Source organism: Eretmochelys imbricata, chromosome 6 (genome assembly GCF_965152235.1).
Source record: "Eretmochelys imbricata isolate rEreImb1 chromosome 6, rEreImb1.hap1, whole genome shotgun sequence".
NCBI classification, from domain to species: Eukaryota; Metazoa; Chordata; order Testudines; family Cheloniidae; genus Eretmochelys; species Eretmochelys imbricata.
This window is the reverse complement of record NC_135577.1, coordinates 110907096-110923404: the sequence shown is the minus strand read 5'-3', so window position 1 is coordinate 110923404 and position 16309 is coordinate 110907096. Positions and strand designations below refer to the sequence as shown.

Below are 16309 nucleotides of genomic sequence, written 5' to 3'. Positions count from 1 at the left end.
CCATTTCTGCGGTTTGTCAAGATCATTTTGAATTCTAATCCTGTCCTCCAAAATGCTTGCAATCCCTCCCAGCTTAGTATCACACAAACCACTAGTGTACTCTTCATGCCATTATCCAAATCATTTATGAAGATATTGAATAGAACCAGAAGCAGAAAAAGCTCTGTGGGACCCCACTCAATATGCCCTTCCAGACTGATTGTGAACCTCGGATAACTACTCCGAGTATGGTTTTAAAATCAGATGTGCACCCACTTTAGGGCAGGTTCATCTATGCTGTATTGCTCTGCTTTGCTTATGAGAAGATCATGTGAGACAGTACCACAAGCCTTACTAAAGCTGAGATGTACCACATCTACTGCTTCCCCTTCCCCAGCATGCACAAGGCTTGTTACCCTGTCAACCAAGGTTATTAGGTTGGTTTGACATGATTTGTTCTTGACAAATCTATGTTGACTGTTACTTAACTTACCATCTTCTAGGTGCTTACAAATTGATTGTCTGATTATTTGCTCCATTATCTTTCTGGGTATCAAAGTTAAGCTGACTGGTCTATAATTCCCTGGGTTATCCTTATACCCCTTTTTATAGACAGGTACTATATTAAGACAGTTCCAGTCCCTGCATTCCTTCCTGTCCTGCACAAGTCCTCAAGGATAAACACTAATGGCTGAGATCTCTTCAGCCAGTTCCTTAAGTATTCTAGGATGTATTTTGTCAGGCCCTGCCAACTTGAAGACATTTAACTTGCTTCTCTAAGGATTTGTCTACACAGCACTTTTTTTGGTAACACTTTTGTCGGTCAAGGCAATGAAAAAACACCCCCCTGACTGACAAAAGTTTTACTAATGAAATGCGCTGGTTTGGACAGCGCTTTGTCAGCGGGAGATGTTCTCCCACCGGCAAAGCTACCACTGCTCATTGGGGGTGGTTTTATTTTGCTAGCAGGAGAGCTCTCACCTGCTGGCAAAGAGCAGCTGCACAGGAGATCTTACAGCAACACAGCTGTGCTGTTGTAAGTTACACAGTGTATACAGAGCCTAAGTAACTCTTAACTTGTTCTCTCTCTATTTTCGCCTCAGATCCTACAACATTTACACTGATGTTCACTGTTAATCATCCGATCTCTGCTAACCATTTTGGTGAAAACTGAAACAAAAAAAGGCATTTAACACTTCAGTCATTGATGTTTTCTGTTATTGTCTTTTCCGTCTCATTGAATAATGGGCCTACTTTTGTCATTGGTCTTCCTCTTGCTTCTAATGTATCTGTAAAATGTTTTCTTGATACCTTTTATGTCCCTATCCCGTTTAATCACATTAGAAAGGCCAAGGTGCACAATTTTGTCCCCTACATACTTGTATTTTTTATTTTATATGTATTTTCATCCTTCGTAATTTGGTGTACTTTCCACTTTGCAATATGACTGAGTTTCAGGTCATTGAAGATCTCCAGGTTAAGCCAGTATGGTCTCTTACCATACTTCCTGTCTTTCCTACACCTTTGCATTGTTTTCTCTTGTGCCCTTAACTATGTCTCTTTAAAAAAACCTACCAACCCCTCTAAACTCTTTTTTTCCCCCTTAGACTTGCTTCCACAGGACTTTACCTATCAGTTCTCCAAGTTTGCTGGTCTGCCTCCTTGAAGTCCATTGTTTTTATTCTGCTGTTTTCCTTCCTAACATTCCTTAGAATCATGAACTATCACTTCATGATCACTTTCACCCAAACTGTTTTCCACCTTCAAATTCTCAACCAGTTCCTTCCTCTTTACCAGAATAAAATCTAGAACACCCTCTCCCCTATTCACTCTATGTTCTGTAATAAAAAGTGGTCTCCAATGCATTCCAAAAACTCGTTGGATAATCTGTACCCTGTTCTATTATTTTCCAAACAGAAGTTTAGGTAGCTGAAGTCTACCACCAAGTCCTGTTCTTTGGACGATTTTGTTAGTTGTTTAAAAAAAACCTCACTCACTATGACAGGGTCTCCAGGGTGCAACCTGGACTCTGAGCATCCCAAAACTGGCCTTAGGGAAAATGGCATCCTGGGCTAACTTGTATTTTGGTTAATCTGGCCCCCTTGGGCACAGCCCCCCACATTGCCCCAAACCCCCATGGGCTCCCCACCCCTGCACCTCCCTCCTGAGCCCACATGCGGAAACTGACCTAGATGCACAGAGAAGATGGCACTGCTGCTCTCTCCCCCGCAGAACACTGCTCCTCTGCACATCCCTAGAGGGCTGGGACGGGGAAGGGCAAGGAGCAACATCAAGGCTCCCTGCATCCAGGTCACTTTCCCTGTCTGGGCTGTATAAGGGGAGGGCAGGAGAGCAGCAGCTCCTGATGCTTGCCTCACAGCACAGCCCAGGTGGGAAAGTGACCTGAATGCATGGAGCGTTTGGTATTTCTCCCCCATCCTCACAGTCCCCGGGGAGGGAGGGGGTGCAGAGGAACATTATAAGGAGGGGAGTGAGCAGTAGCTGTGTGTCACTGCTTGTCTTCCCTCCTTCCCCCATGTTCCTCCACCAGGAGGAAGCAGGGACACATCTGGGCATACACCCACCACCACCCATGCCAGCCAGGAGCAGTTTCCGACTCTACACCAGCTTCTTTCTGCATCTTCTTGACCCCGGCGGGCCCCTGTGCAGTTGCCTGGGTGGCCCACCCCTGAAGGCCAGCCCTGCCCCCTGATCCCACCAACTCTTTTTCAAAAGTGGTTTTTTACCCACGAAAGCTTATGCCCAAATAAATGTTAGTCTTTAAGGTGCCACCAGACTCCTTGTTTGTTTGGTTTTTTGTTTTTGTTTTTTTACAGGTTACACAGACATCCACAGGCAGGGACACACCCAACTGAGTTACATGAATGATCTCCTAGTCACTCACGAACCACCAACAGAAAGGCTCCATCCAGTTCCCACCAGCTCCAGCCCTATACCCCAGGACTGTACCGTCTTACACTGCTCAAGGCCCCCTGGCAGTGCAAGTTCATTAAGTAGTTTGCCACTCCCTCAGTGTGGAATGGACACACCACTAGCCTTTGTAAACTGAGCTGACATTTCCCAAGCACTTTAACCAAAACACTGTTTTAGGTGAAACATAAAACAAACAGATTTATTAACTACAGAAAAATAGGTTTTAAGTGATAAGTAATGCATTATGGTCAGAGGTAGTTACCTTAAAAAAATAAAAAGCAAACATGCTTTCTAAATCGTAAAGTTTTAGTCTAAGCAAGAGTTGAATCATACAGCTTTTCTGATCCTGACAAACAGTACAAGCATCCTTAATACACAGGCTGGGATTACCTTCCAGTCTGCAACCACCCATCTCCAGTTCAAAGTCTGTGTCTTCCAGATGTTCCTCCAAGTGCTGAGATGAGGAGAAAGAAGCCAAGTGACGAGGTCACTTTCTCTTTTATATTTTCTTCCAGCTTGATAGAAAAATCTTTGCTGTGATATGGGGATCAGGCAGGCCCTATTGAGCAAGCAGGCTCCATTGAAAACATGCTGTCTCTGAGATGGCCATTGGGAGAATGGATTCCCTTTAATGGGCCAACAGCACATTTGTGGCTGGTCCTTTGTTGCAACTGAAATGTTGGCTGGCAATGCTTCATAATTTCACATATAATGATACCATATACAATCAAACAGGATATTAATGTTCAACATATCAAGACTTAAAATGATACCTCACAAGGCATGCTTTGTACAAAACATATAATATCACAGTAATGAATACTGGGGTTCCAGGGTGCTACTTTGAGGTATAGAGTGTCACACCCCTCTTCTTCCTGGTTAGGTGAGCTGCAGTAGACCCCTACTGTAACATCAGCCTTGTTTTTTTACCCATTTTATCCTTACCCAGAGACTGTCAACACGTCTGCCTCCCACTTTTATCTTTGCTATACAAGGCAATAACTCCTCCCTTTTTTCCCTGCCTGAACAAGTTGTACCCTTTTATACCAACATTCCAGTCATGTGAACTATCCCACCAAGTCTCTGTGATTAATTTAATTGTGATTAAATAGTTACCCACTCAGTGAGCACCATTCATACTATATACTGAATGAGGCAGGGGTTTGGGGGGAAAAAATATCATGTGAACATGTAATTAAAAGATTAAAATAATGCATATGCACAAGAGAGCCAAATTAAGGTAGCAAGACAACCTTAATTCAGGTATTTCCTAACTTCTGAGTGCTTTACTTTCCAAGCGTAACAATTTTCTTCTAGTATGTTTTTTGTATGTAACACAACATTCAGGTGGAAACAATCATATTTTCCCTTCTATTTTGCAATACCAGTTCTTTAAATAAAAGTTTTTAATGTCGGTGACATTTTAACTGTAAAATACCCCAGTCTCCCAACGGTTATTGATGATATGAGTTAGTCTGAATCACTTGACAGGTTTTGATGTCCTGATGCCCAATCCTCATTTTTGAAATGTAGTTGTTACATACAGATTCAGAATTACTCATCCCCATCCCAAATCTATGATGATGTATTCTTAACTCAAAGCTTGTGGATAAATGAGCTTTTCGATCTACCCTAAAAGCGAGGAAAGTGATTTTTATTCAGGCTGTTTAAAGTATTTGCTTTTTTTGTTAACACATTTAACTCAGACACTTGAAAAACACATGGGAGAAAAGATGTCAAATACAACACTCCAATCCTTCAAAGCTTAGGCCTGATCTACACTAAAAAGTTAGGTCAACTCAGCTACATTGCTCAGGGGTGTGAAAAATCCACACCCCCTGAGTGACACAGTTAAGCCAACCTAACCCCCTGCATAGACAGCACTAGGCTGACAGAAGAATTCATTTGTTGACCTAGTTACAGCCTCTCAGGAAGGTGGATTGCCCCTCCCACAGGTGTAGGCAGTGTCTACACCAAAGAGCTGCAGCATTTCAAGTGTAGACAAGCCCTTAGAAATCAAGATCACAATCCATCTGTGACCAACAAAACCAGAGACTAGACTATTCCTGGTATTTCTAAAAGGGCCCCATGTCAGGGTTGAAGTACATTTGAGAGGCACGGTTGTTGTGGATTAGACATAAAGTTAACACACTAGAGACCTAGGTTGTTGTAATAGCCATTTCAGATAGCATTTTCTGCACAACCTTAGGAAAGTTGCTTCTCTGGCCCTCCATGCCTAAGTTTTCTAAACTGTACGACGGGGATAATGCTTACTCATTTTCATAAATCACTTTGAGATCCACGATGAAAAAAATGCTATAAAAGTCCAAATCACGTGTTCAGATAAGCACTACAGAAACACCTATAAATAAAATATTTGTGGGCCATTGCTACTTGTGTTGTCCCTGTTCTTTGAACAGAGGACAGTCTCTAGTCCCTGCAATCTGGCATTTTTCACATGCATTAAATTCACTTGAAAAAACAACATATGTCAGTGCATTTCTAAATCTGTTGGTGGTCTAGAGAAGGATTTAAATATCTATTTATCTCAAACATCTATTAGCCAGAGGTAGATACTGAAATAAGGGTTGTACTTCACAGAAACACTCCTTTTATGTTAAATTCTAGGATAACCTACATGAAAAATCTCCTCCAAAAAGTCTATTTTTGGGGGAAATTCAGCACACAAGTTGTATACCTCTTACTACAAATCAATATAACCTCATGAAACAACCAAGTCTTTGATATGTTGACAGATTCCTTTCTAAGCATGCATACAGCAAATTAGTATACATCTTGGTTAGTTATTTGCCTTAAAATGTTAAATCTGCAACACTATCCTCTCATATTACAAGATGTACAAAAATTCTGTCAATAAAGCTGCTATAAAGGTCAAGTAAGTGTTCGGGTTTTCAAGGCTTTTCTTGTAGCTTTACCTTGTAGACTGAAGATGCTAAGCACATCCTATGTTCAGGCCACATCCTTGTCACGGTCCCTTCCCCATCCTATTCTCCCTCTTTCACCACAAAGAATTTTCAGCAACATAGGATTGTGCCTGTGCTGCTCCTTCACATAATACTTCACAATAGGTGCCACCAGGAGGTAACACACAAGAGCTGTAGCATGCTCTTCCCCGAAAAATTCACCCGCCAGGTAGCTTTCTTTTTTTTAAATTTAAAAGTAATCCAGATCAAATAAATTAGCAAATACAGTAAGAAATCATGAAAGAAAATTACATTTCCATCCACTATCTGAAATGCCTCATCCCTTATTTAATATTGAGAACTTTCATTTCCATAGTTTGTCCATAGCAAAAGGTACCAAATGAGAAAAAATGAAACAGTGCACTAGCGTTATTCTCAGCAACAGTTGTCACTTAGAAGTATCCTGAAACCCCCACAGTAAGTATAACTAAGCTAAACCAGCACAGAGATTTAATATTAAGACAACACTTATGACAAAGACAGGTTTTATAATTGCTTATAAATTGCAACCCCAATGAAAAGGTAACAGTTCTTCAATTATATGGTATTAAGTTAAAGATACAGTGGTCAAACCAATTTACAAGGGAGATTCAGAGTATTCATTGGCTTGCATAATCTGCTATAGATTTGATCTCATATTGATGAAGGCTTCACTCTAATAGCTGAAGTATTATTTCCCTTCACCAAACTTCAAATCACAACTCAACATGAATTCATTAACAAGCACATTATGACTAGATTACTCAGTGGTTAGCTATAAATAAACTGACCCTGATAATATGTATCTTATAGTGCCTTTCTGCTCATGACAAAAAATGAAAACTCAGTGAAGCTCAGAAGAAATATATTTGCTTCCCAAGGTAAAAATAAAAATACATACTCTTCCTGTGTGTCATAATTCTTGGTTGAGAATGAAAGGAGGGCAAAAATATTCTTTTTATACAGCAGAGAAACAAACGTTTGAATTAAGACATTTACAAACAAGACTATAGAAGTGCATGAGCTTTTCAGTGAAGCAGTTTTTCAGACTGGCATTGACACATTTTAGGGAATTTCAAAACCTATTCAAACAGAGTTTGAAATTTCCAACTGGAAAGATTCTATGTAATGCTAGGTCTCTAGGAAGTGTGGGACAGAGAATGAGTAGCAATTTAATTGACCCATTTGAAGCCATCACATCTAGCTGGTTGACAAAGGTAAAAGTGAAGCAGCAAGAGAGGAACAAAAGCAATAACAGCAGAATTGTCAGTCAGAAGTGGAACAATTCAGTGTATGGTTTTAAAAATTATAGAAATGTAAGGCAGAAGGAGTCCTCCAGAGATCATCTAGTACACCCCTGTGTGTTGAGGAAGCACCACATATACCTAGATCATACCTGACAGGTGTTTGCCTAACCTGTTTTAAAAACCTCCAGCGACGGGAATTCCAAAATCTCAGTTGGAAGCCTATTCCAGTTCTTAACTATCCTTACAGTTAGGGCAGGTCTTCACTACCTGCCGGATCGATCTATCGGGATCGATTTATCGTGTCTCGTCTAGACGCGATAAATCAATCCCTGAATACACTCCCAATTGACTCCGGAACTTTAGCTCGCGAGAGGCGGAAGCGGCGTTGGCGGGGGAGCAGCAGCGGTCGACTATTCGCGTAGCCGAAGTCAGCATAGCTTAGGTCGACCCCCCGCAGTGTAGACCAGGGCTGAGACAATTTTTCCCAATATCTAACCTAAACTTCCTTTGTTGCAAATTAAGCCCATTGTTTCTTGTTCTAATTTCAGTGCACCTGGAGAGCAACTGATCACTGTCCTCTTTATAACAGCCCTTAACAGTTTAGAAGACTTATCAGGTCCCTTCTCAATCCTTTTCTCATAGGTCAGGTTTTCTGAACCTTTTATCATTTTTGTTGCTCTTCTCTGGACTCTCGCCAAACTGTCCATGTCTTTCTTGAAGTGTGGCATCCAGAACTGGACACAAATCAAATTGAGACTTCTCCAGTGTTGAGCAGATCAGGACAATTATCTCCCTTGTATTATACAACACTCCTGTTAATATACCCAGAATGATATTAGCCTTTTTAGCAACTGTATCAGATTGTACAACTGATATTCAATTTGTGATCTATTATACTCCCTGATCCTTTTCAGTGTTACCATCACCTACTCAGTTATTCCCCATTTGAAGTTGGGCATTTGATCTTTTTCTTCTACTTTTCACTTAATGAATTTCATCTTGTTTATTTCAGAACAATTTTTCAATTTATCAAGGTCATTTTGAATTCTAATTCTACCTCCCAAAGTACTAGCAATCCCTCCCATAGAAAAAGTCGTAAGAGAAAAAAGTAGCAGCCAATGAACAAGACTGTTACACAAGTCTAGGATCGCTTGACAGCTTGGAAGAGGCCACTGCCACTTGAAAGAGATGGAGTAACAATCAGTTCATGAAAGAAGAGCTATTGGCAGCAGAGAGAAGACGACGTAACAGCTGAAAAACTGGGGCACCTTAAAAGAAAAAGACAGGCCCTTTACCTGACGAAAGGGTTAGAGGAAGGAAAGATTACTCCTGAGGGAATTCTGTGCCAAAAAAAAATTCTACACACAAGGATTTTAATTCTGCAAATGTTATTTGTCAATAAATAAACATGGAGGCTCCAGCATGGCACTGGAGAGCACAGGCCAACAGCTGCACAGAGCTGGGAAATCACCCTTAGATGCCACCACACCCCCGCCCCCCCACCGACTTGGATTCAGCTGTGAGGCTGCACCCGACTCTGACATGGCACAAGGGTTGGACCTGCCCCAGAAACACCCTGGAGCCTTGCCCTTTCGCACCACGTATGGGCAGGCAGGCTCAGCCCAGCAGGATCCAAGTGGGGAGGGGCTCTGTGTGGGATGAGAGGGTTCTGGGTGGGGCAATCTCAGTGGGGGGGGGGGGGTCCAGGTGCAGTGGGGATTTGGATGCACAAGGGCTCATTGGGTGGTTCCAGGCACAGAGGAAATGGGACTCTACAGGGGGGTTCAGGTGAAGGGGCTCAGCAGGGAGGGTCTGGGTGTGTGAGGGAACAGGGCTTGGCCTGGGAGGTCTGGGTGCAGGGGGCCTGGATGCTAGGGGAATGGAGGTCTGGGTGCAGCTGGCTGAGACTCAGTGGGGTGGGGTCTGGGGCTCAACGAGGTGGTCCAGGTGCAGAAGGGGTGGGTCTCTTCAGGATGGGAGTTCTAGTGTGGGGGGCTGTCCTGGTCCAGAGGGACACGTTCGAGGAGATTCCGGATGCAGGGGGGTGGGGCTTCAGCAGACAGGGGAGCAGGAAGCAAGGTGTGGATGTGTGCAGAGCTTCCTGTGGCCAGGTAGTTTTCAGTGGGTAGTTCTGACCCGAACAAGTCCCGTCCTCCCTCACCCCAACTCAGTCAGGACTAGTAGCTGAGCCCAGCGCACGGTAGATGCCACTGGCTGGGGCATCCCTGGCCCACACCGCTTCCCCGCCCCCACAATGATCTCTCTCCCCACTGGCTGCTCCAGGCACCCAAAACGACATGCCTGTACTTTTGGGGAGGGGTGCTTCCCTATGCTTCCACATCAGAAAGTCATTTTTCTGCAGGGAGATCTGCGGGAGGGCTTAAACATTGAGCACAGAATTCCCCCAGGAGTAAAAGATACATGCCTACAGTAGCTGACAGACAGAGGTCGTCAGTGGAGGAAAAAGAGGAGCTGTTGGGAGAAGAAAGCAAGTCATCAAGGACCAACCATAGTTTATTTTTTTTTGAATAATTCCCTTGAAGGCACTTTCCAAAAGTCATATGCAGCTTTGTAAAACATCTTTCCTGTCAAAGGAGTTCTAATGGTTTCCAAAAGAAACAAGCCTCTGCCATCTCTAAGTTATATCAATGTGGGAAAGATTATAAATACTCTAGAAAAGTCTTCCCAAATATTCTCACAAAGACGACTTTATGCTATAGCAATAATTACCTCATGTTCTTGGTTATCTTGTCCATCTTTACCACTTTTTCCACTTTTGCCCAATTTTGCAGGTTCCTGAAAATTAAAGAAATTTATAAATTTAACTATTATACTATTAAAATTTCAGTATCAGAAATTCCACAAATACTTAACACTTTTCATCTTCAAAATGCTTTAGAAACATTATTATTCTCCAAAACATACCAATAAGTAATTTACATCAATGAATCTTCATTTATTATATCTAATAAAACAGAGGCAAAGAGTGCAAATGGTATGCACAAGGCAACAGAGAATCAGCATTCGTCTACCCTGGGTTTTTAGCTCCTACTGTAGCTTTGAAAACCGGGTAAGCTGTTCCAGTGCAAGTCACAGTTTACACTGATCTACCATGTCTATATAGGTGTTTGCATCTGTGTAGCTGCAATAGAGGCTAAAAACCCAGTGTTAAAGCTAGGTCTGTAACCCAAGAGTTTCTCCTCACTTCAAATGCTGCACTTAGACTACATCCAGCCCCTATTTCTCTCACTACAGGATAAAGGAAACGAAAGCAATACAAACATTAACATAGTCTAAAACTTTTTTGGAGTAGTGGGCCATCTTTATTTTAACACATAAAAATTAATACATTCATAAGACACAGACAAATCCATGAGCAACTGATTTTAAACTGATGGGGAAATGCTAAAAGACTGCCTGAAATCAAAGGACTAGAGGAAGCTATCTAGTGGAACAGGCACAGAATGGAAGTCAGAAGCTCTGGATTCCACTCCTGGCTTTAAGAAAAGGAGTATTTGTGGCACCTTAGAGACTAATACATTTATTTGAGCATACGCTTTCGTTCAAATAAATGTGTTAGTCTCTAAGGTGCCACAAGTACTCCTTTTCTTTTTGATGATACAGACTAACACAGCTGCTACTCTGACTCCTGGCTTTAACACTAACTCCCTTTAAGGGTTTTCTACCTGTACATGGCCTTGATCTTAGTATCTGATCACCCTCCATGTAAAGTGAGCAACAATAGCAAAACCCGCAGTGGACTTCGATGCATCCGATGCAGTGAGCTGTAGCTCACAAAAGCTTATGCTCAAATAAATTGGTTAGTCTCTAAGGTGCCACAAGTACTCATTTTCTTTTCGCGAATACAGACTAACACGGCTGCTACTCTGAAACCTACAGTAATAAAGCTACCCAAGAAACTGCGAAGATGCCAAACCTTAAAAATAGCTTCCCCAGAGACCTGCCCCCCTTTAAAAATACTCCCTCCCACACAAAGTAGAGCTACCCACCTTGCTCCAAATTAAGGGCTCTATTCTAACAACTCACTCCTCCTACATACACGCGATACAGTAGCCACCCCCTACTACTCCAGTACCCGAGCAATTACCCCTTCACGCCCCCCGATAAATCCCCTCTGCCTCTCCGCCGCGAACCCCTGGATCTCTCTGGCGCTGCTGAACCCCGAACTCCCCCTCCCTGGGGTCGGATGGGAGCGAATCGGGCCCCACAAATTGGGCGAGAAGACGCAGCGTCGCCGGGGCTAGGCCCACCGCAGGGAGCGCCCCCTCCTCGGCTCCCGCCCCCCACCCCCTCCGACGGGGAGCACCCCGGAGCGCCTCAGCAGCCCCCGCCCGGACCGACCGGCCCCGCCTCAGCGCTTGCCCCCCTCCTCCCGTCACAGTCCGACCCTGCCCAGCTCCCCCGCCCGGAGCTCGCCACCCCGCAGCGGCTCTGCCCCCGGGCCCCTCTCCCGCAGGGGCCTGCTCCCCCGGCCCGGCCCGCCCCGCCAGGAGCTGCCTGGGCCTTCGGCGCCCCCGGCCGGGCTGACTCACCTTCTCCTTCTTGTTTTTATTCGGCATGGCCGGTCGGTTGGGCGCCGGGGCGGCGCGGCGCAGCCTCCTGGGGTCCCCGCTCGGCGTCCTCGCAGCGACTCCCCCGCCCCACTCAGGCTCTTCCCCTTCTCCAGCTCCCGGCGGCGGCGGCGGCAGCCTTGCCTCCGCCCGGCCGAGCCGGGACGCCGCTTCGCCATTGGCTGTCCCCCGTCACGTGGGCTCAACGTTCCCCCTCCTCCCCTCTGTGAGCCAGGGGGCGGGGCTGTCTCCATCCCCGCGCACAGCGGCGGCCGGGGGAGTTGGCAGTGCCTCCCTCCCCGCCCCGTCGGCCTCCTCCCTGGGGGCTCGCGCCCCGGCGCTAGAGCCGCACCCCCCGCCGTTCGGACGGGCCCAGGCAGAGCCGCTCTCCCCCCTTCCAAGACTCGGAGCAGAGTCGCTTCCCCGGCTCAGCTAGGCTGGGCGTAGAGCCGCCCACTCTGGACTAAGCCAGCTCTGCCTCCCACCCCCAGCAGAGCCGCCTCCGCGGGGCGCAGGCACTGCCCGGCTGGAGCTGTCTCTTGGGCTCACATAATGCCCGTGGGCCGGAGGCAGCAGCCCTGGCCCACGGGCTCATGCAGCGTCAGGGCCTCACCACGGAGATGGGCTTTGCCGCCGCTGAGGATGAGGACTGAGCTGCTCACAGGAGGGTTACCCTGGGTGGTGCATGGGCTCAGCTTTTCCTGGCGTGTATCTGGACTTCTGCAGAAGTCGGTCTGAGACCCGCTCCTCTATTGATCGCAATCGAGGCTGCAGACGCACAGCATCTCTTGGGTTTAGCTACCCCAGCATGGAATCACAAGTAACTGATAGAGGTGCACTCTGCATGGGTATCCCGCTATTTTAAATTTATCATCCTTTTTCTTTCAGTGAAGTTTTCTAGTTTAGGGAACCATGCATTATTCCACTAGGCCCACCTCCCTGCAAAGGTTATAATTTGAAAACAGGAGCTACTTTTTAATCCATCCAGGCCAAATATAAAAAAGCATCAGAACAACCCTGAACAAATTAACATCTTTTCTCTTTCATGCTTATCTTAACATTATTATTTGTATTACTGTAGTGCCTAGGAGTCCTGCTCAAGGACCAGACTTAATTGTGTGATTTTCTGTAAAACTACAAAACAAAAAGATGATTCCTGCCCCAAGGAGCTTACAATTTAGGCATAAAACAAGAGACAACCATCACAGACAGGGAGTACAAGAAAACAATGAACCATATTGGTCAGCCTGATATGTAGTGGTCTCAGCACACTAGTCTAGTTGTCAATTTTTTTTTTTGTAGGCCTTATAGAAAAAGAGTTTGAAGGACAGTGTTAAAGGAGGATTACGTGTTAGCTTTGCGAACGTTTATGGAAACCTCCTCCTACTCTTGGGGCAGCATGGGAGAAAGTACAAAGGGGTGTGTTTGAGAATCTAACAAGTAGGGAAGAGAAGAGGAAGGCAAAGATGGGCAGGGCTAAGAAAAGGATTTTTGCAGCAGAATACTGAATGGATATGAGCAGAATAAGAAAACATTTGTCAAGGTCAGCTGTTGCAGTAGTCAAGATGCAAGAAGAAAGCCTGGACAAGAGTTTCAGCTGTGTGGATGGACGGGAAAGATAGATGTTAAAAGCATCCAAATAGAATTTTGTCAAATGTCCTTTTGGCCCAGAATTACCTTTCAGCTGAGAAAAAGCAGAAGAAAATTTAACCCACAGGGTAATGTCAGAACATTAAATGTCTGAAAACTAGGAATGAAAGTGCTTATTCATCTGTAACTATAGCACTGCTATAAAGGGTTGGTAAAATTTACTAGTTTCAGAGTAACAGCCGTGTTAGTCTGTATTCGCAAAAAGAAAAGGAGTACTTGTGGCACCTTAGAGACTAACCAATTTATTTGAGCATGAGCTTTCGTGAGCTACAGCTCACTTCATCAGATGCATACCGTGGAAACTGCAGCAGACTTTATATATACACAGAGAATATGAAACAATACCTCCTCCCACCCCACTGTCCTGCTGGTAATAGCTTATCTAAAGTAATCGTCAGGTATTTCTGACGATTACTTTAGATAAGCTATTACCAGCAGGACAGTGGGGTGGGAGGAGGTATTGTTTCATATTCTCTGTGTATATATAAAGTCTGCTGCAGTTTCCACGGTATGCATCTGATGAAGTGAGCTGTAGCTCACGAAAGCTCATGCTCAAATAAATTGGTTAGTCTCTAAGGTGCCACAAGTACTCCTTTTCTTTTTAAAATTTACTAGATGCTTAGGAGCCAGAGGCCAGTATGAAATGTAAAAAGGCCCTTTCCCACTCCCAAACAGTGAGTACCACAGGCAACACTGGTGAGAAGCTCAGAGTCAGACCTCAGTTTGAGTCGCTGGGATTCCTAATAGTGAGCTATTTCACATTTTGTAGAGTGCAATTTCAGAAAGATGGCACTGCATCTGCTAAAATTTGGAAGGTTATCTTTGTGACCACCAAGCTAGAAACTTTTACTTTATGAAAAGTCTCATATTCCCTTTTATCCCACTTGTTATGGAAAGCATCTCAGTCAACAGTAACAGTTAAGTGACTGGATTTTTCCAGATCTGGTATAGTATATGCAATAATCAGCGTGCTGAGGTGGTTGATAAATGACACAATTCTATCTGTTCTAGTGACGTCCTAATCAAACAAGTTTCAGAGTAACAGCCGTGTTAGTCTGTCTTCACAAAAAGAAAAGGAGTACTTGTGGCACCTTAGAGACTAACCAATTTATTTGAGCATGAGCTTTCGTGAAGTGAGCTGTAGCTCACGAAAGCTCATGCTCAAATAAATTGGTTAGTTTCTAAGGTGTCACAAGTACTCCTTTTCTAATCAAACAAGTGATTTATATATTCACCAAAACATTAAATTGTATTATTAAATCACAAGTATTGTGTTATCAGTATGGGAGTGACTACGCAAAAAAGGTGATGTAATGTTAATATGAATATGACTATACTAGTATAGGTGTGTTAATGTCTGAGCATGCCCAGTATAAACTAGATGTGTCTGGAAGCCAGAACAGATTACTGAATTGGCAGTTGCTGCAGTTAACTGTTGTGCCTTCTCTCCAATCTGCCTTCTGAATGCTTCCTAAACACCACAACCAATATTTTTTTTAGACTATATGGACTGAACAGTTTAAACTTGCAAAACATTTAAAGCATCAAAATATCTAGCTGTTATAAACCACTGAAATTGTTTAAGAATGGGTTGATATTGGACCAGAATGTCCAGTATACCACTGAAGGAAATACGTTTATTCATCTAGTTCTGCTCATCTTTATTGGGCATTCCTTTATTTAAAAAAAAATCCCTCTTCTTAGGGTTTGTCCATCCCCAGAAGTTACACTGGTTTAAATAAAGGTGTGGTGTTAAACTGATGCAAGAGTGCATGCAAAAAGATAGCAGCACTCCACCCACAGGACAAAGAGTAGAGGATCTGGTGAATATTTATCATTGTATGCTAGCCTCAACTATCAACGCAGTGGCCCCGAAACAGACCATTCCCTCCTGTTATCCACACAGATACCCTTGGATTTCTATCACCCTGTGCCAGATGAAGAGAGAGTCAAAAACTCAAGCACCAATATTAGAAAATAAAGGCTGAAACAGATACATTGAACAAAGAATTTCTCCAAGCCTTTGTCTCAGTTGAAGTTGCCAAATCCTGCCCTTAAGAAGTGATTAAGTGTGCTAAACCACTTTATCAATCCTGAGTGCCTACAGCCCACAATAAAACCCAGCACCACACACTGCAAAGAATTATCATCCTACTTTGCCAAAAAGATCTCACACTTTTGGGAAAGCTTCTCGAACAGCATGGATTTTCTACCTCTTTACAAATCTTTGGGAGTATCCTTTAGACTTGTATCTGGGTACCAACTCCCACTGAATTCTATTTATATCCATTCTCTTGAGTAAGGCTCTGTCCTGCTGACATGGTCTGCTGTGCTGTAAAGGTTAAACATTAATTTATTCAGAACTATATACAAATCAAATTCTCCTAGAGGAAATCAACAGCCTAATTGAAGAACTGCACATATTTATAAAACATAATATATCAGTGCAACTGGATTGTTATGAATGACCAGATAGATACATAGATTTTAAGGCCAGAAGGAACCATTGTGATCATCTAGCCTGAACTCCTGCATAACATAGAACTTCCCTGTATTAATTCTTCTTAAAGTTCAATAGTTGCACTTGAACTACAGCATATCTTTTAGAAAAACATCCAGTCTGGATTTTAAAATTTTCCCTGATGGAGAATCCACCATACCCTTAAGTGGTTCCAATGATTAACTTCCCCTCATCAAGTTAATCATTTGTCTTATTTCAAGTCTGAATTTGTCTAGCTTCAACATCTAGCCACTGGTTCTTGTTATACCTTTGTCTACTACACTGAAGAGCCCTTATTTATCCAATTTCTACTTCATATAGAGGTATTTATAGACTGTGATCAAGTCACTCCTTAACCTTCTCTTAGGTAAGCTAAATAGATTGAGCTCCTTAAGTCTTTCACTATAAGGCATGCTTTCCAATCCTTTAGTCATTCTCATGGCTCTTCTCTGAACCCTCTAATTT

At 43.7% G+C, this 16309-nt stretch overlaps 1 protein-coding gene across 3 annotated transcripts in view; it reads right to left on the bottom strand.

Moving 5' to 3' along the window:
- The window catches only part of PPP2R5C (protein phosphatase 2 regulatory subunit B'gamma), a 194267-nt gene extending 182417 nt beyond the window's left edge, over positions 1-11850 (bottom strand). For all 3 annotated transcript variants that reach the window (XM_077819371.1, XM_077819374.1, XM_077819372.1), the window contains exons 1-2: positions 11677-11850; positions 9854-9919 (exon numbers count right to left, since the gene is read on the bottom strand). In XM_077819371.1, the coding sequence (XP_077675497.1) occupies positions 9854-9919; positions 11677-11703 (93 nt within the window). In that variant the 5' untranslated portion in view covers positions 11704-11850. The remainder of the gene's footprint in view (positions 1-9853; positions 9920-11676) is intronic.
- Between the last annotated feature and the right edge of the window lie 4459 nt (positions 11851-16309).